At 47.8% G+C, this 19321-nt stretch overlaps 1 protein-coding gene across 2 annotated transcripts; it reads left to right on the forward strand.

Annotated features, from left to right (window-relative positions):
• Window positions 1–1817: 1817 nt before the first annotated feature.
• MAP11 (microtubule associated protein 11) lies at window positions 1818–16855 on the forward strand. Of its 2 annotated transcripts, XM_030187719.1 has the most exons (11): window positions 1818–2204; window positions 6417–6512; window positions 7799–7928; window positions 8161–8247; window positions 8813–8933; window positions 11067–11214; window positions 11322–11404; window positions 11512–11675; window positions 13618–13771; window positions 15696–15884; window positions 15978–16855. In XM_030187719.1, the coding sequence occupies exons 1-11, from the start codon at window positions 1824–1826 to the stop codon at window positions 16129–16131; spliced, it is 1707 nt and encodes a 568-aa protein (XP_030043579.1). In that variant the 5' UTR covers window positions 1818–1823; the 3' UTR covers window positions 16132–16855. The 2 variants fall into 2 exon arrangements, with proteins under 2 accessions (XP_030043579.1, XP_030043578.1); XM_030187718.1 differs by lacking the exon at window positions 15978–16855 and having other exon boundaries at window positions 15691–15794.
• Window positions 16856–19321: the final 2466 nt, after the last annotated feature.

Genomic DNA, 19321 nt, shown 5'->3' on the forward strand with positions numbered 1-19321 from the left:
CAAAATGGATTGGGCACTCAGTGGCCCCACAGCTCGTTTGTTGTCTTGGTAAAGGATTGGTTGTTCATTGGCTCCAATAATCGATTAGTCACTCACTGGCTCCATGCTAGCTTGTTCGATCCTTGTCTCAGTAGCGGATTGGTCACTCATTGACTCTGTTCTGGCTTGTTCGATCCTTGTCTTTCTCAGCAACGGATTGGTTGCTCACTGGCTCTACACACCAAGTCATTTCCTCTCTGCCTCAATAATGGATTGGTTGCTCAGTGGTTGTGTGCTGGCTCCTTCAATCATTGATCAAACAAGTCAGGTAACGGATTGGTCGCTGGCTCTGCACTGGCTTGTTTGATCATTGTATTGGTAATAATGGCTTAGTCGTTTGCTGGCTCTGTGCTGGCTCATTCAGTCATCTTGGTAAAGGATTGATCACTCGCTTGAATACAGCCCTGCCCAAGCTTCATGCAGGAAACAGATCATCATGTCATCAATCATAGGCTCTATAGGACAAGAAGTGGAGCTGGTAGTGCTTCATTGCTGCCTCCAGTGTCATCTTTGTGACTTGATTTCTCCAGCTATGGACTATTAATTATCCCAAATCGAACATCATCCCTGGCATGCGCCATCTTTATATTTTGCACAGTACAGGAGTAAATGCATCTTTCTATATCTCTGCTGAGGGGGTGATACGAAAGAAGTCTACAAGATAATGTGCGGAGTAGAGCGGACAGATGTGAAGCGTTTGTTTACACTTTCAAACAACAACAAGACCAGGGGACACAAGATGAAGCTAGAATATGGTAGATTTAAAACAAATAGGAGAAAGTTTTTCTTTACTCAGCGTGTAGTTGGACTCTGGAACTCGTTGCCGGAGAACGTGGTGGCAGCGGCTGGCCTTACGGAGTTTAAGGGGGGTTTGGACAGATTCCTGAAGGAAAAGTCCATTGAACATTATTATTATTACTAGTAAAAAAGCCCCGTTTCTGATGCAAATGAAACGGGGGCTAGCAAGGTTTTCTTCAGAGTGTGCATGTGGGAGTGTGTGTCCCTCCCTGCCCTCTCTCCCTCCCCCTCCCCCCTTGGAGTCCAGTCCTTCAGTGTTAAGTTTCCTGCTGTTCTGTGTTACAGAGAGAGTGAGGGCATCTCTCTCCCCTCCCCCTCTGAGTCCTTCACTGTTACAGAGAGAGGGATTTCGTGCTGTGCTGTTTTCCGTCACTCATGGGGAAACCGGATATCTCTGGCGCTTCACACTTCCGGCTGGAGGCTTCAGAACGTTGGTCTTGCCTTTTATATATATAGATTTTTTTTTTTTTTTTGGGGGGGGGGGGGGGGGGGGGGGGGGGGTTGCCGGGTTCTTGAAGCCTGGATTGGCCGCGTTCGGAGACAGGATGCTGGGCTTGATGGACCCTTGGTCTTTTCCCGGTCTGGCGGTGCTTATGTACTTATCAGCGCGTATTTCCTAGTAAAAAAGGTGCCGGTACTCAAATGCTAGGCCTCTCTTCAGGGGCGGGGTAATCACCGAGGAACCCACCGCACAATAGCCGGGCCCCCTGCAACCGGTCACAGAACCTATGACAAGCGCTTTCATTAAAACTTGGGGTCCATAGGTCACTTTTAGCAGACAATGGAAAAGGTGCCGGTACTCAGTACCCCCGAGTACCCCCTCAAAAAAAGCCCTGTTTGAGGCTTGTGCAGGTGGCGTCAGCAATCAGCATCCTCGAGGGCGGCCTTTCCCGCCTCGTGCGATCCTTGTCTCGGTAATGGATTGGTGGCGGCTGGCTCTGTCCTTCGATCCTGGTCTCGGCAATGGATTGAGCCGCCTGGCCAAGATGGAGTCGCAGTGCGATTACTTCATGTACTTCCCGGCGGTGCCCTTCTTGCCCCGCGAGTTGGCCGAACCGGGCCGGTACCGGACGCTGCCCCGCCGCAACCACCTGTATCTGGGCGAGACCCTGCGCTTCCTGCTGGTGCTGCGCTGCCGGGAGCAGGCCGAGCCCCCGGGCAGCTGGAAGGAGCTGGCCGCCTCCCTGGCCGCCTTGGCCAGCGTCTCCCCGGGCCTGAGCCGGCGGGACGAGGAGTCGCAGGAGGAGGAGCCCGAGGAGGGCGTGGAGGCGGCGGGGGCTGCGTTCCGGGAGTGCCGGCCCTTGCTCACCCACCGCCCGCAGCCAGGAGCAGCCGGGGGCTGGGGAGCGGCGGGAGCCGTCGCTGGGGTGAGAGGGGAGGGGGGGTGGTAGAGGGTTTTGCATTGAGTTGTTTAGGGGGGTTGGAAACGTCTCCCCCGAGGTAGAGGGTTTTGCATTGAGTTACTTGTTTGAGAGGGGAGGGGGGTTGGAAAGATCCCCCCCGAGGTAGAGGGTTTTGCATTGAGTTACTTGTTTGGGGTGGGGGGGGGGGGGGGGGGGGTTGGAAAGGTCTCCCCCGAGGTAGAGGGTTTTGCATTGAGTTACTTGTTTGAGGGGGGAGGGGGGTTGGAAAGATCCCCCCCGAGGTAGAGGGTTTTGCATTGAGTTACTTGTTTGAGAGGGGAGGGGGGTTGGAAAGATCCCCCCCGAGGTAGAGGGTTTTGCATTGAGTTGTTTAGGGGGGTTGGAAAGGTCTCCCCCGAGGTAGAGGGTTTTGCATTGAGTTGTTTAGGGGGGTTGGAAACGTCTCCCCCGAGGTAGAGGGTTTTGCATTGAGTTACTTGTTTGAGAGGGGAGGGGGGTTGGAAAGATCCCCCCCGAGGTAGAGGGTTTTGCATTGAGTTACTTGTTTGGGGTGGGGGGGGGGGGTTGGAAAGGTCTCCCCCGAGGTAGAGGGTTTTGCATTGAGTTACTTGTTTGAGGGGGGAGGGGGGTTGGAAAGATCCCCCCCGAGGTAGAGGGTTTTGCATTGAGTTACTTGTTTGAGAGGGGAGGGGGGTTGGAAAGATCCCCCCCGAGGTAGAGGGTTTTGCATTGAGTTGTTTAGGGGGGTTGGAAAGGTCTCCCCCGAGGTAGAGGGTTTTGCATTGAGTTGTTTAGGGGGGTTGGAAAGGTCTCCCCCGAGGTAGAGGGTTTTGCATTGAGTTACTTGTTTGGGGGGGGAGGGGGGTTGGAAAGATCCCCCCCGAGGTAGAGGGTTTTGCATTGAGTTGTTTAGGGGGGTTGGAAACGTCTCCCCCGAGGTAGAGGGTTTTGCATTGAGTTGTTTGGGGGGGGGGGGGGTGGAAAGATCTCCCCCGAGGTAGAGGGTTTTGCATTGAGTTGTTTAGGGGGTTGGAAAGGTCTCCCCCGAGGTAGAGGGTTTTGCATTGAGTTGTTTAGGGGGTTGGAAAGATCTCCCCCGAGGTAGAGGGTTTTGCATTGAGTTGTTTAGGGGGGTTGGAAAGGTCTCCCCCGAGGTAGAGGGTTTTGCATTGAGTTACTTGTTTGGGGGGGGAGGGGGGTTGGAAAGATCCCCCCCCGAGGTAGAGGGTTTTGCATTGAGTTGTTTAGGGGGGTTGGAAAGGTCTCCCCCGAGGTAGAGGGTTTTGCATTGAGTTGTTTAGGGGGTTGGAAAGGTCTCCCCCGAGGTAGAGGGTTTGCATTGAGTTACTTGTTTGGGGGGGTGGAAAGATCTCCCCCGAGGTAGAGGGTTTTGCATTGAGTTGTTTAGGGGGTTGGAAAGATCTCCCCCGAGGTAGAGGGTTTTGCATTGAGTTGTTTAGGGGGTTGGAAAGATCTCCCCCGAGGTAGAGGGTTTTGCATTGAGTTACTTGTTTGAGAGGGGAGGGGGGTTGGAAAGATCCCCCCCCGAGGTAGAGGGTTTTGCATTGAGTTACTTGTTTGGGGTGGGGGGGGGGGGTTGGAAAGGTCTCCCCCGAGGTAGAGGGTTTTGCATTGAGTTACTTGTTTGAGGGGGGAGGGGGGTTGGAAAGATCCCCCCCGAGGTAGAGGGTTTTGCATTGAGTTACTTGTTTGAGAGGGGAGGGGGGTTGGAAAGATCCCCCCCGAGGTAGAGGGTTTTGCATTGAGTTACTTGTTTGAGAGGGGAGGGGGGTTGGAAAGATCCCCCCCGAGGTAGAGGGTTTTGCATTGAGTTACTTGTTTGGGGTGGGGGGGGGGGTTGGAAAGGTCTCCCCCGAGGTAGAGGGTTTTGCATTGAGTTACTTGTTTGAGGGGGGAGGGGGGTTGGAAAGATCCCCCCAGAGGTAGAGGGTTTTGCATTGAGTTACTTGTTTGAGAGGGGAGGGGGGTTGGAAAGATCCCCCCCGAGGTAGAGGGTTTTGCATTGAGTTACTTGTTTGGGGTAGGGGGGGGGGGGGTTGGAAAGGTCTCCCCCGAGGGAGGGGGTTTTGCATTGAGTTACTTGTTTGAGGGGGGAGGGGGGTTGGAAAGATCCCCCCCGAGGTAGAGGGTTTTGCATTGAGTTACTTGTTTGAGGGGGGAGGGGGGTTGGAAAGATCCCCCCCCGAGGTAGAGGGTTTTGCATTGAGTTGTTTGGGGGGGGGGGGGGGGTTGTGGAAAGATCTCCCCCGAGGTAGAGGGTTTTGCATTGAATTACTTGTTTGGGGGGGGGGGAGGGGGTTGTGGAAAGATCTCCCCTGAGGTCTAGGGTTTTGTATTGAGTTACTTGTTGGGGTGGGGGGTTGTGGAAAGATCTCCCCCGAGGTAGAGGGTTTTGCATTGAGTTACTTGTTTGGGGTGGGGGGGGGGGGTTGTGGAAAGATCTCCCCCAAGGTAGAGGGTTTTGCATTGAGTTACTTGTTTGAGGGGGGGAGGGGGGTTAGAAAGATCCCCCCCGAGGTAGAGGGTTTTGTATTGAGTTACTTGTTTGGGGGGGGGGGGGGGGGGGGAAAAATCTGCCCCGGGGTATAGGGTTTTGCATTGAGTTACTTGTTTGGGGGGGGGGGGTGTGGAAAGATCTCCCCCAAGGTAAAGGGTTTTGCATTGGGGGGGGGGGGGGTTGTGGTTGCAAACGTGCGTTGACGAGTTCTACACCTAGGGCCGTATTTACTAAAAGGAGCTGCCGTGCACTGATTTGCATTCAACGTGTCGTTTAGTGTGAGTGCCTGTTTCAGAATAACGCGCGTTAATGGTGTTACTCGCATTAGAACGTGATCCACTAGGCGCCCACAACTATCCAGAACTAGGTTTCGGTTCAAGGTGGCTTACGTTCAGACATTCATTAACATTTGACAGGAAATAGTTTATTGATTCGATTGCATTTGATAACATACGGGTTAAGGAATTGCCCTTTAAATGCCACAGGGAGAGGCGAGGTGGTCCCCAGTAATGGCACTGCCTGGGATAGTTGCATGAATTTCACAAGGCATGGTACAGTAAAATAAATCAAGCTAGTAACAATCGTATAATTCCAAAAGCAGACAAACTTTAAAATACAGTCCCACTATGCTCAAAGCCCACCTCTTCAATGTCGCTTTCGGCACCTAACCAGGAAATCTAGACTGCCTCAATCTTGATTGACTGCACTTTTTGTCCTTTAGATTGTAAGCTCCTTTGAGCAGGGACTGTCCTTCTTTGTTAATTGTACAGCGCTGCGCAACCCTGGTAGCGCTTTAGAAATGTTAAATAGTAGTAGTAGTAGTAGTATGCCAGCCCTCAGCTTATTCATCCTGTCTTTAAAACTATGACAGTTCTCGAATACGTATACATTTAATAAACAATGGATTTCTGCAATGGACTATGGGGTTTTATTGAGGGGAGACATTTTCTTTTGTGAGTGGAGAGTGTTAGGGTGGGTATGAAGCTGCTTCTTGTTTTGTGCTAGTATAACTGTATTTTCTTAACAGGAATACGTTTTAGCTTGTTAGTGATTCTGTTAGGAATACGTTAGAGCCTGTCTGGTTATGGAATGACAGGTGTAAGGGTGCTGGGGGCCCCGCTTCATTTTTCTGTGTGCAGTAAGCATGCCCTGGAGCAGTTTGTAAAGGTAGTAGGGAGATGATCAGCAGGTACCTTGGTGTAGTATTTGCAGAGCTGGGAGGAGGAACCTTTGTTTTTCTTGTGCTATGCCCTGCCCTGGTCTCCCAGAGCATTTTGTAGAATGTTTGCTAAAAATGTGTATCTTTCCATAGTCCTGACTACACATAGTTCTGTCACCCGATATAGGCAAACTGTGAGGGCCTGGACTGTTCTTCACTGTAGGCCTTTTTTGTTTACTGGTGTTTGCTTACTATTAAAAACAGAAAGGAGGCCAGGAGTGCAGCGGCCTTTCCCAGCTGCATTGCCTCAGATGATTAACTCTAGTCCCTTTATTCACTGAGAACAGTACTGATGAAGCTCAGCCAGACACACTGTTTATCTTATATACACTCAAAACTGATTAAAGAAGATGGAAAACCTCAGACTAAAGATGGTACCGTGTAGTAGGTGCATAGTGTAAGGGGTGTTGGGTAGTGCCTGTGGGGCGAAATCTTGATTTTTCTTTGCTCAGACTTATTCTGTTTCTCCCATTTTCAGACACCGGTAGAGGAGCCCATTGTGTCCAGTGATGAGGTCATATTTCCACTCACCATCTCCCTGGACAAACTTCCTCCTGGAACCGTCAAAGCTAAAGTGAGTAAAGGTGAGGGAAAAGTGGGGAGAGGCCTGAGTTTATCCAGGGGGGTAATCATGAGCTCAGCACTGAAACTGGTGTATTAAAAGGAAAAAAAATAGTAATTTTGAAATGAGCATTGTGTTTTTCTGGAGGGGAGGCCACTAGAGCAGAAGTCCCAAAGTTCAGTGCATGAAAACTGCAACCCAGTTGGCCTTTTTTTTGCATTTCCACAGTGCATGTGCATGAAGTAGTGGTTTGCAGCCCTCAAGAACCAGATTTAGGGACCCATGCTGCAGAGACAAGCAGTGATAATCCAGAAGAAAAAAATATAAGGGCACGAGAAGCTTTACATAGTCACAGAGCAAATAACAGCTGATAGAGGCCAACACGGTCCATTTAGTCTGCTCAGTAAGGTGGCTCTGCACAGTTTACATAGTAACCTAGTAAATGACAGCAGATAAAGACCTGAAAGGTCCACCCAATCTGCCCAACAAGATAAACTCATTTTACATGGTATGTGATACTTTATACCCGAGTTTGATTTGTCCTTGCCTTTCTCAGGGCACAGACCGTAGACGTCTGCCCAGCACTGTTCTTGTACTAAGTTCTGAAGCTAACGTCGAAGCACCTTAAAATTTACTTTCCAGCCCATCCCTATCTATTCAGTCACAATCAGGGCACAGAATGTAGGAAGTCCGCCCTGCACTGGTTTTACTCTCCAAACACCGGCGTTGCCACCCAATCTCCGCTAAGATTCCGTGAATCCATTCCTTGTAAACAAGATTCCTTTGTTTTTATCCCACGCATGTTTGAATTCCATTACCGTTTTCATCACCACCACCTCCCACGGGAGGGCATTCCATGTATCTACCACCCTTTCCGTGAAAAAAAATACTTCCTGACATTACTCCCTTCAACCTCAATTCATGTCCTTTACATCTATATCTCCTTTTTAAAGTGTAAAGCCATTTAAGTTTTGCTGTGATTTTTTTTTTCCCTGCTCAAATAAGGATCCTCCATGTATATCCTACCACCTCCACGAGGAAGCCATTTCAGGCATCTACCACCCTTTGTATGAAAAAAACTATTTCCTGACATCGCTTTTAAGTTTCCTTCCTTGCAGCATCCCCATTTTTGGAAGAGAATTGTTTGTTCATTAACACCTTCCTGTGCGCTGAAGTCAGGATGTTCACCTGTGCATAGGACTGACTTTGCCTTGGTTATACAACTGGTTAGGACTTGTTTTGGCTTTATTGCTGTTAATAAAAGCCTCCCCCCCCCTCCCCCGGTTCTTTGGTTGTAGGTTATTGTTACGGTATGGAAAAGAGATTCCGAGAAGGTGGAGGTGCGAGAACATGGCTACCTGACAATTCTGCAGAACAGGACCCCCTCCCAGATCTTCAAGGAAGAGCAGAGCACATTTAAAGCCCAAGGTAGGTGAATCTGCGGGGCTGAGGGACCAGATGTTTCGAACGGGCAAGATATGATTAATCTTTAGAAATGAGCCTCAGTTGAAATTTGGCCACCGCCTCTTTATCTTCATTTTCACCTTCAAATCCAGTTGTTAAGACTTTTCTTAGCTGCCCTCCCCTCCCCATTTTGCGAACCAGTCACTAGAAATGTTTACTGCGTTCATGACCTTTTATTTTTGACTTTCCTTTGCAGTGAGTACGATGTTGACAGTGCTACCCCCTCCCACACTGAAATGTCGGCAGATTAATGTTTCTGGAAAATACCTCACAGTTTTAAAAGGTAACTTACCTTACCAGCATTGTATTGCCTGCTGCTCTCCTTGTAAGCTTTACTCTTTCACTGTCACTCACCTGCTAGCTTCCTTGGACCTCTTGAAAATGGCTAACTGTCGAATGACCTAAATCCATTTCTTCTATCAAGTCTCAGCAGAGAAAGGTGGTGTCGGGAGGGGGGGTAGTTTTGTGATTACCATGATAGGAATGAAACTCACTCCCAAGTCAGGGCATGCGGTGTGTGATCTCCATCTCCAAAATTTACTTCTAACTCTTGCCGTAATATTTGCATTGTGCCAGAGAGCTTCTTTCTGGAGGTTGTATGCTTGCTCCAGTGGTTATTCTCTATGATTAGAACCAGGCTTTGTCTCCTGTGCATAAAGATGGTATAATGATTTGAAGTGCAAAGGCCTTGGGCCATGACTCCCTTTGCTTTTAGGTCATAGACTGTCTGGTGAGGTGGCCTTCAGAGGTTTATTCCCTATAGATAGGGCCAGGGAAGCTGTCTTTGTATAGAGTGATGAGGTGAACTCTTAGGACTTCATTCCCCATCAAACTTTTTTTCTATACAGTATTAAATGGATCATCTCAGGAGGAGATTTCTATTCGAGACATTCGTATTTTGCCAAACTTCAATGCCAGTTACCTCCCCGTGATGCCTGATGGCTCTGTGCTATTGGTGGACAATGTCTGGTGAGTGGCCTGTGGAGGAGTTTGTAACTGAGGCAGGTGTGATGGGGTGAGCGCTTGAGGAGGCAGATTTCAGAATGCCTGAGGATAAGTTTCTAGAGCACTAGTGGGTTTTAGAGAGATGCAGAAAATTCCCCCTCTGTAAATGTTGTGTTAAACTGGGTTATATTTATTGGAGAAATTAACCACTTTGAGGCGAAAGAATATGGCGAAGAGGAAAAAAGTATAGGGACCTTTTTTTTTTTTTTTTTTAGGTTACATTTGTACCCCACGCTTTCCCACTCATGGCAGGCTCAATGCGGCTTACATGGGGCAATGGAGGGTTAAGTGACTTGCCCAGAGTCACAAGGAGCTGCCTGTGCCGGGAATCAAACTCAGTTCCTCAGGACCAAAGTCCACCACCCTAACCACTAGGCCACTCCTCCACTGTTGCTACTATTTGAGATTCTACATGGAATGTTGCTATTCCACTAGAAGTCGGCCCTTGCAGATCACCAATGTGGCCGCGCAGGCTTCTGCTTCTGTGAGTCTGACGTCCTGCATGTATGTGCAGGACGTCAGACTCACAGAAACAGAAGCCTGCGCAGCCTTGTACATGGAATGTTGCTATTCCACTAGCACTCCACAGCAGGCAAGAGCAAATTTACTAATTTTAATATAACCGGATTATCAACCGATAGCAATAAATAATATTGTAATCCAGTTTAAATCCTCTGGATTTTTAAATTTTTAGAAATAGTGAAGTATTTTTTTACAAACACAATTTATAGCATAGATACTTCAACAAAGAAGGTTAATCATATATATTGTTCTTAATATTCTCTTGAACCTCAGTGATATAAATCGCCATCCTTTAGATGGAATCGATTAGAGAGCATCAAATTCTTCACTGGTTCTTTATATTCTTATTGAAACTATCAATTTTCATATTCACTATATATAGATTTTTTTACGTTAAGACACTTATCTATTCCACTAGCAACATTCCATGTAGAATCTCCAATAGTAGCAACATTCCATGTAGAATCTCCAATAGTATCTATTTTATTTTTGTTACATTTGTACCCTGCACTTTCCCACTCATGGCAGGCTCAATGCGGCTTACATGGGGCAATGGAGGGTTAAGTGACTTGCCCCGAGTCACAAGGAGCTGCCTGTGCCGGGAATCGAACTCAGTTCCTCAGTTCCCCAGGACCAAAGTCCACCACCCTAACCACTAGGCCACTCCTCCACTGTTGCTACTATTTGAGATTCTACATGGAATGTTGCTATTCCAATATTCCATGTAGAAGTCGGCCCTTGCAGATCACCAATGTGGCCGCGCAGGCTTCTGCTTCTGTGAGTCTGACGTCCTGCACGTACGTGCAGGACGTCAGACTCAGAGAAACAGAAGCCTGCGCAGCCTTCTGCATGGAATGTTGCTAGTGGAATAGCAACATTCCATGTAGAATCTCCAATAGTAGCAACATTCCATGTAGAATCTCCAATAGTAGCAACATTCCATGCAGAATGTCCAATAGTAGCAACATTCCATGTAGAATCTCCAATAGTAGCAACATTCCATGTAGAATCTCCAATAGTATCTATTTTATTTTTGTTACATTTGTACCCCGCACTTTCCCACTCATGGCAGGCTCAACGCGGCTTACATGGGGCAATGGAGGGTTAAGTGACTTGCCCAGAGTCACAAGGAGCTGCCTGTGCCGGCAATCGAACTCAGTTCCTCAGTTCCCCAGGACCAAAGTCCACCACCCTAACAACTAGGCCACTCCTCCACTCCCTTTTAAGTCTGAGTAGTTAGCTTCTGTTAGGTCCTTTAGACCTTTGGGAGATATTACGGGAGTGAATCAACAAGGAGGGATGCGCCCTCCCCGCCCCCCCTTTTCCCCCCCCGTTTATTTTCTTAGTTGGTCAGTATTGAGGGGTGGAAGTTTTATAATTTGTGAATGTAGCTCTATATTTTAGTATTACTAGATGTAAAGATCATGTATTTCATTAAACTTTGTATTCAAACTAATTGACTTGTTTATAATGTGATTTAAAATAGAATAGAATGTGGCAATGTTTTGAAAGCTGGCTCTTGCCTCAGCGTAAGGTGGAGGAACCTGAATGAATTCTCTCTGCCTTTTTCTCCAGCCACCAGTCGGGGGACATGTCGATGGCCTCTTTCTACCGCATGAACAGCAAGTCTTCCTGCTTTCCCAGCATGCTCAGCGCCCTGGAGGAGCAGAACTTCCTGTTCCAGTTGCAGGTGGTAGAGCAGCCGCAGGAAGACAGTAAGGAGGTGAGCGGAAGGGCAGGAGCCTTTGGGACCAGAGAGAGGCTGATAAAGCAGAATTTGCCAACCTGAATCATAGGTTTCCATAAATTCTCATCCCTTTCTATCGACAGGGACTGGAAGTGCCCCTTGTTGCCATAGTGCAGTGGTCAACCCCCAAGCTGCCATTCACCACCAGTATCTACACACATTACAGGTGAGCGTGGGATTTCTGAGTTAAGAGACTTCCTTGTATTAGGCTTGTTGGTGGTGAATCTGTGGCTGAAAGCCGTTGAGTCTGTTGCTCTCTCCTCCTTTCCACAGACTGCCAAGTATTCGGCTGGACCGACCTCGCTTTGTCATGATGGCCTCTTGCGAGTCGCCTGTGCATGTGCAAAAGCGTTTCAACGTCACCTACACGCTGCTGAACAACCTGCAAGATTTCCTGGCTGTGCGGCTGGTCTGGACCCCAGAGAATGCTGTGGCAGGTCAGTACGGGTTGTGCGGAAGCTTGACTCCTTGTGAACTAGCAGATTGGCGTGGGTTTATCCAAAGCTTTTCTGCATGTGATGGGGACTTTAGAGCACATTTCAACGCAGATCCCTTGAATATTGTGTTAAATTCTGGTCGTCGAATCTCAAAAAAGATATAGTGGCATTAGAAAAGATACAGAGACGGTCGACGAAAATGATAAAGGGGATGGGACGACTTCCCTATGAGGAAAGGCTGAAGCATCTAGGGCTCTTCAGCTTGGAGAAGAGACGGCCGAGGGGAGATATGATAGAGGTCTATAAAATAATGAGTGGAGTGGAACGGGTAGACGTGAATTGTTTGTTTACTCTTTCCAAAAATACTAGGACTAGGGGGCATGCGATGAAGCTACAAAGTAGTAAATTTAATACGAATCGGAGAAAATGTTTCTTCGCTCAACGTGTAATTAAACTCTGGAATTCGTTACCAGAGAATGTGGTAAAGGCAGTTAGCTTAGCGGGGTTTAAAAAGGGTCTGGACGGCTTCCTAAAGGAAAAGTCCATAGACCATTATTAAATGGACTTGGGGAAAATCCACTATTTCTGGGATAAGCAGTATAGAATGTTTTGTACTTTTATGGGGTCTTGCCAGGTATTTGTGACCTGGATTGGCCACTGTTAGAAACAGGATACTGGGCTTGATGGACCTTTGGTCTGTCCCAGTGTGGCAATACTTATGTATGTGCTTAAAATGACTTTTAAAACCCATTTGGAAATGGGATGGCTGAATTTTTGACAGAGAATCAGGGAGCTGTAACGGAGTTGGTAGTGCATCAATATTCGCACAAGCTCGTCCCAAGCAATCTCTTGTTGCAAAAACTACCCATAAGAATGTAAGAATAATCTTACTGGGTCAGTCCAGTGGTCCCTCTAGCCCAGTATCCTGCTTCCAACAGTGGCCAATTCAGGTCACAAGTACCTGGCAGAAACCTGGCATGAATAGTGGCAAGATTCATGCTAAGATCCAGGGACACGCAGTGGCTTTGCCCACGTCTGTCTCAGTAGCCCAGCTCTGAAGTATCTTTCTTCCCCTTTTGCAGATCTCATAAGGACATTTTCAAGACTTGACCCAATCTATTTTTTATTTTATTATTATTATTTTTTTAGTTAAAATTATTTTTATTGTGTTTTTAAAACCCACACAAATTATAACAAAGTAAACGGAACAGAGTTTAACAGTACATCTGTTTACTAAGTGGGAAGTACATCAGTTAAATGAAAAATGATGTAGGAGCAGAAGTTGGCTTAAGAAAGAGTCTTATGTCTTTTGTATAAATTTGTCAATTTAGATACTTAAATGGCTTATCCAGTCTGCCCATCCATGCCATGTACTATAGAGAGAGAGAAAGTTTGGCCAGATTCTTCACCAAAGCTTTCATCGGCTCATTTGTCCTTTCATTATACCAGCATGTAAATCTTCCTATTTTGGCATGAACAAAAGAAATTCAAATACTGTTCCATTTGAAGGGTGTTTTGCTGTCTGGGTTAAGGCTGCAGACAGGATTTGGGCTGCCCGAGTTATGAAAAGCAGCTGGTGTCTAGATGGTATCTGGTATCTCTCTATATAAAAAGCAACACCAACGTTCTATGAAGCCTCCAGCCGGAAGTGTGAAGGGGGCGAGATATCCGGTTTCCCTATGAGTGTCTGCCCCGCCCTCTCTGTAACACAGTCAGTGAAGGAAAACAGCAGAGCACGAAATCAAATCGCTGGCTCTGTAACAGTGAAGGACTCAGAGGGGGGAGGGGAGAGAGGCCAGAGGGCAGGGACACACACACTCCCACATGCACACAAAGAAAACATTGCTAGCCCCCGTTTCATTTGCATCAGAAACGGGGCTTTTTTACTAGTCTTTAATAAATGATACACGTACCACAGGTCCTGATTTCCTTTCCTGCACAGGTAAGAAGCTGTCGGAAGAGGAGAAGCGGGCCATGCAGGCGGCCCTGGACTCGGTGGTGTGCCACACGCCACTCAGTAACCTGGGATACTGCCGGAAGGGAAGCTCTCTGACTTTCAGCGTGGGCTTCCAGATCTTGAAAGCAGGACTTTTGAGGTGAGAGCAGTGTTGCACTGGAGTCTTCCACCCCCCCCCCCCCCCCCCCCAGTCCTGCCAGCAACGGTGGTAACAGCAATTTCATGTTTTCATTTTGCAATCATGATGGATGTGCAGGTCCCCTGGGAATCCTGCATTCTGCAGAGGTGAGCAAAGGAGGTGAAGGCATATTCATATGGTGATGGTCACCAATGGAGCTTGTGTACCGGAGCCCTTGCAGAAGCCTTTTTGGCTTCTCTGAACCAGCGCATGGGTTCCCACACTCGTACTGGTCCCTCCTTCCACCAGTCTACTACTCCGCATGCCTGTGAAGATGCAGCTCTCCTCACAAGTAGATTTTATATAACGGCAGGCCTCTTGAGAGTAGAGACTAGACCAACAAGGACACCCCCCCTCCCATATCAACACACTTGAGAAAAAAAGGAAAGGGAGTTCTATAAGCAGCAACTTATCTTATGACTGCCACAGCGCAATCAGCAAAGTCCTCTCCCAACTGCTTCCTTTTGAGCCCAGTGCTAGAATTGTCAAGAGGAGCCAGAGAGCACCTCCAGAAGCAGTCTCCTTACCAGCCAGTTGAGCTTTATCCTTGTAGCATCAGGACCACAGCTCCGACATGCAACCTCTTGCTCTTCCATGAGCTGCAAATTGCTATGAGTGACTTAAAAAAAAAAAGATGGAAAACGCCTTCCCACAGCAGAAGCTGCTCTGCGGGGAGGGAGTCTTGCCAAACGCCATCAGATCTATGCCCCTTTTTGTCCTCTAAGCCCTCCACAGTTCTGCCATCGCAAACACCTTCCAACCAACAGCTCATTAACGCAGCTATTATGTTTTATCTAGAAGAGTGCAACGGTCTTAATCTCAGACTGCTGAAGAATTTTGGGCCACAGCATGGGGATACCCAAAGAGCAGTGATAAATTGGAAGATAGTGGCTCACCAACTTCAGATTTTGCATTCCCGTCACTACCTGTTGAATAGCTTGATTTGTACCATACGAGTACATTGCCGTGTGAGGACCAAATCTCCCAAATCCATCTCAAATTACAAGAATCCAGATGTCATCTCATATGATTCATCCGTGACACCTATGACGCAACAGCGACTGCACTCGGCACAGGGTGGACCACTGTGTTAAGAGCATCAGGGCTCCACGAAGAACCTCCACGGCTGTCACGTCCGGGCAACAGTCCTCTTCAGGGATAAGGTCATGGAGGAACCTTCTCTGCAGCTCAGAAACCAAACTTAGCAATTCTGCAGAAGTTAACAAGCCCGATATATGAAACGCTCCAGATCCAGATGCGCCAAGTCAGGATTGACCATGTACTGAGGGGGGGGGACCCCCCTTCCCCACTCACTCACACACACCCGAATCTGCTTGTCCCTCAGGATTGAAAGTGTGCTATTGGTGCACCACCTCCATAAGCAGGAACGTAGGCAGTGATCTTCTTAGAGGGAACATTGGTCTTTTGATGATTTGGGGATTGGGGGCTGTTTGAGATGAAAGGCCCCTGATGGGAAAAGGAAGTACCAGACTTCCATAGGGCTCGGTCTTGTAGAATTATTTTGACATTCATCTCAGCGCTTGGCAGCAGTGGAATTGGCCCTTCCAGCCTTCAGTCACTTAGTGGCTGGGGATACTTCCTTAAGAGTTGCGTTTCTGAACCCTGTCCAGGAGGCATGACTAGCCAGTCGAGTTTTCAGGATTACTGCAGTGAACGCTCATGAGCTAGATGTGGATACAAATAATATCGCGTGATAATCTTGAAAACACGATCAGCTAGGTGTACCTCCAGGACCGAGTTGAGGGGTACAATTTTCTCTTGCCAGTCACTGCCTGCCCTCTAGTTCAACTAACAGAAAAGTGGCCGTGCACCTGTTTGATTCTAATGTCATTGTGCTCCTCTTTTTTTTTCTCTCACAGCTCAGTCAGCACATGAAGCTGAAGCTGCAGTTCACAGCCAGCGTCTCTAATCCACCGCCGGATGCCCGGCCTGTGTCCCGCAAGAGTAGCCCTAGCAGCCCAGCTGTGCGGGACCTAATGGAAAGACATCAAGCTAATCTGGGTCGTTCACAGTCCTTCTCGCACCAGCAGCCGTCCCGCGGTCACCTGACCAGGTGAGGAAACGTCCCCTATGCCTTTCCTGCGTCTCTGCTCTGAGCAACGTTCTGGTTTCTGACCGGCTATCTCTCTCTCTCTCGTTCTACCAGGACCGGCAGTGTGATGGAGCGACGAGCGATCACTCCCCCGGTAGGATCTCCCATTGGGCGACCGCTCTACCTGCCCTCGGAGAAGTCCGTGTTGTCTTTAGATAAAATCGCCAAGAGAGAGTGCAAAGTGTTAGCGGTGGAGCCGGTGAAGTAACCCTTATACGCTCCTGCCCACTCCTCTTAGATGGTCACGCTTGTCGGGTGCCCACCAGTGCCACGATGAGCCGAGCTGTAGGGACGCGTCATGGCAAATAATGTTGAGTTTACAGCTGCAATTCGCCACTTCTCCTCCTCTTGCTCCTTTGAAGGGTCCCGAGGGTTGTTTGCGTTCCAGACTGGCCTTTGGCAGTGCCAAGGAGCTGCAGCTCCCACCCCTTTAGAAACTATTGGAGGGGGAGGGAGCAAGGGATAAACCTCATCTGCTGTGGTTATGGGAACAGGTCGGGCACTTACTGGGAGCTGAGCAGGTACGAGACCCTTTACCATTTGTGTGTGCGTGTAATTGACCCTCTTTCCTGTCCTTGTCTCACAGCGGAACTGAAGCTTAGCAGTTTGAGTACATTTGCTGTATGTGTTGGCTAACTTGATGACATTCCTACAGGAATCTTTGGGGCAGGGGGCATACAGCCCCAGAATCTCTCTTGAGGAGGTATACTTTCCCCCCCTTCTACTGATGTGCATTCTCTTCCATTGTAATCCTAGGATTTACCAGGCCCATCTTTCATGTTTGTACATCCATGGCAGCTAAATGTGATTTTTTTTTTCTTTTTTAATTTTGCACTAAAATGTGGGGGGTGCACATTGCTAGGTACTTTAGTTTTGCATCTCCTTGTCAGTGCTTGCAGAAGTCGGGGGGGGGGGGGGGGGGGGGGGCTCTGCACAGCTTAACTTCTGGAGTAAGCTAGGCTCAGAGCAACGTTTCCCAAACCTGGTCATGAGAGATTTGCACGCAAAGCTCTCTCATGAATATTCATTGTGGATATCCTGAAAACCTGACTGGCTGGAGGGGCCTCCAGGACCAGCATTGGGAACCATTGACCTTGAATGGGAGCAGTACACAGACTGGAATTGCCTAACAGGAAGCCCGCGGGAGCGAGTACGCAAGTGAGGTATGAGCTACACTGCTAGGTCCTTGGAAGTCTTTCATGCTGGAATGATCAGTGACACTGCTGCTCTCTTGTAATTTTGGGTGACAGGGTCCATTAGTGCTCAGTACAATGGTCTTCATGCCCAGTCCTCTGGGAATGCCTATAATTGAAGATGCATGAGAAATTTGCATAGGTACTAGCTCCATTGTATACAAATATAGATCACGCATCTTCAGAGTGGGCATCCCAAAAGCCTCACTCCATTGAGAACTCGCTTGTTCATTCCAAGCCATGCAAGGATGCCAAATCCAGTCCTTGGGGGACACACACAGCTAGTCAGGCTTTTAGGATACCCACAATGACACTACATGAGAGAGAGCTACATGCACTGCCTCCTTGGTATGCAGATCTATCTTGTGCATAAGTCATTGTGGCTATCCTGAACCCCTGCCTGGCTGCTGGGCTCTGGGATTGAGAGATACCATGAAAAGCTGACCTGCTGGCAGCCCTAGACAACTGGGAGGAAAGACCGAGAACAGTGGTGGGCAGCCACAACCCAGTTGGGTATTCAAAGTTTCCAGAATGAAATGTGCATGAGATGGATTGCTTCCATTGGATGCAAACAGATCTCATGCATATTCATGGTGGGAATTTGCATACAATGAAAGCAGCACTTTCAAATCAATCTCTTGCATAGTCCTTTTGGCAATCTTGAAAACGCACCTGCGATTTCCGGAATGAGTGTGCATGAGATTGATTTGCGTGTACTGCTTCCATTGTATGCAAATAACTCGGGCATATTCCTCGCGGCAATTTGCATAGAATGGAAGCAGTACACGCAAATCACTCATGCACATTCATTCTGGAAATTTTGAATGCCCGAGTGCGTTGTGCTTGCCCACCCCTGTGTTAGTCAAAATACTTGAAGGCTGTGCTTGTGTTTTTCTTGCAGGTGTCAAAGCAGCACTTGGGAGGAGCTCATAGTATCAGTACCAGTAGTAAAATCGTACAACTTTTCATGGGTTCTGTGTGCGAAGAACCTGCATCTTTTCATTCCTAGTGAGCCACTGTGTTACAGGCTCCTGGGTGCAGGAAGTAAGGAGGCCTTTCTGTCACCGGAGGATGCCTTTGTTACATTTCCAGTTTACAGTTTGTTTACAGAGAACATTTTATGTATATACGCATATTGGGCTTGTTGATGTGTTCTTTTTGCATTTTGAATCTTGTCTTGGTGCAGTTTATTGCCATAGGACATTGTATTGGAGTTGTTGAACAGAATCACTGCTGTGGATTCTCTTGTGTGGGGGAAGGGGGGGGGGATGTTCTGTACCCCACCATACTACTGAAAAAACCAAAGGCCTCTAACGTTACTCTAATCCGCATACTGTTGTGTAGTCTCAGCTTTTGTTACACACGGTTCGGGTTGCACAAAGGTACATCCTCTTACTGGTCCTGGTTGGAGGAAGGTCCTTTTGGTTCCAGACATCTCATTGTTTGCCCTTCACAATGCACTTTTGTAGTTTCTTCCCCCCCCCCCTGAAATTGTTTTAGTTAACAGGATTAAAGCACTTTATTTGTAGACTGTTTCTAGAAAACAGCCCACTGATGACTGAACTGCAAATGTTACTCATGTCTTGTAATTAAATGCACTAGATGGAATTCAGTTGGTGTCCAGTGGTTTGTTTGTTTTTTAACATTAGGATACTGGAGTGGCCATCGAGGCTGCTGTACAATATGGACAGTTCTGTTTTTAGAGCCTGAAGCCTGCTAATTAATCTACTGTCCCTGCACAAGTACTGATGCTATTTTGTAGCTACCAGAACAACGTACACAAGTATAAAACTCAGGCAAAGAAAAGGACAAGACCTTCCCCACCCCTTTAAAAAAAAAAAAAAACTGTGCCTCGCTTGCTCTTAGGGTGGAGAAGTTCTATAAGGAACAGACTTAAAATAAGGAAGGGATGGAGTTCCTGTAAAGAATGCCTTTGATAATTGTCTTTTTTTATAATACGAATAAGTGCCCTCAGACCCTCCACTAGGGGGCAGCCACAACCAATACAATAATCTGTGTTGTAAGCCTGCACCAGTTTTCTACATGCACTGCCAATATCTGTTGATTCAGCTCAGGAGGCAGAATCTGGCCCCTGCAAAGCCCGAAATGAGACACTAGAACAGTTATCAATCTTCTTAAGCAAAAGTGTATGATGAGTGGAAAGTTCACCCAGCTTCTGACCCTAACTGTGGATTCTGTGACTCC

Source organism: Microcaecilia unicolor, chromosome 14 (assembly GCF_901765095.1).
Source record: "Microcaecilia unicolor chromosome 14, aMicUni1.1, whole genome shotgun sequence".
NCBI lineage: Eukaryota > Metazoa > Chordata > Amphibia > Gymnophiona > Siphonopidae > Microcaecilia > Microcaecilia unicolor.

What these genes read in the sequence shown, in the direction of transcription:
- MAP11 (XM_030187719.1), top strand. Translation starts at nt 1,824, where the DNA reads ATGGAGTCGCAGTGCGATTACTTCATGTACTTCCCGGCGGTGCCCTTC. An exon ending in ATACCTCACAGTTTTAAAAG is followed by an intron (nt 8,248 to 8,812) that starts GTAACTTACCTT and finishes TTTTCTATACAG; the next exon opens with TATTAAATGGATCATCTCAG. An exon ending in TCCCGCGGTCACCTGACCAG is followed by an intron (nt 15,885 to 15,977) that starts GTGAGGAAACGT and finishes TCGTTCTACCAG; the next exon opens with GACCGGCAGTGTGATGGAGC.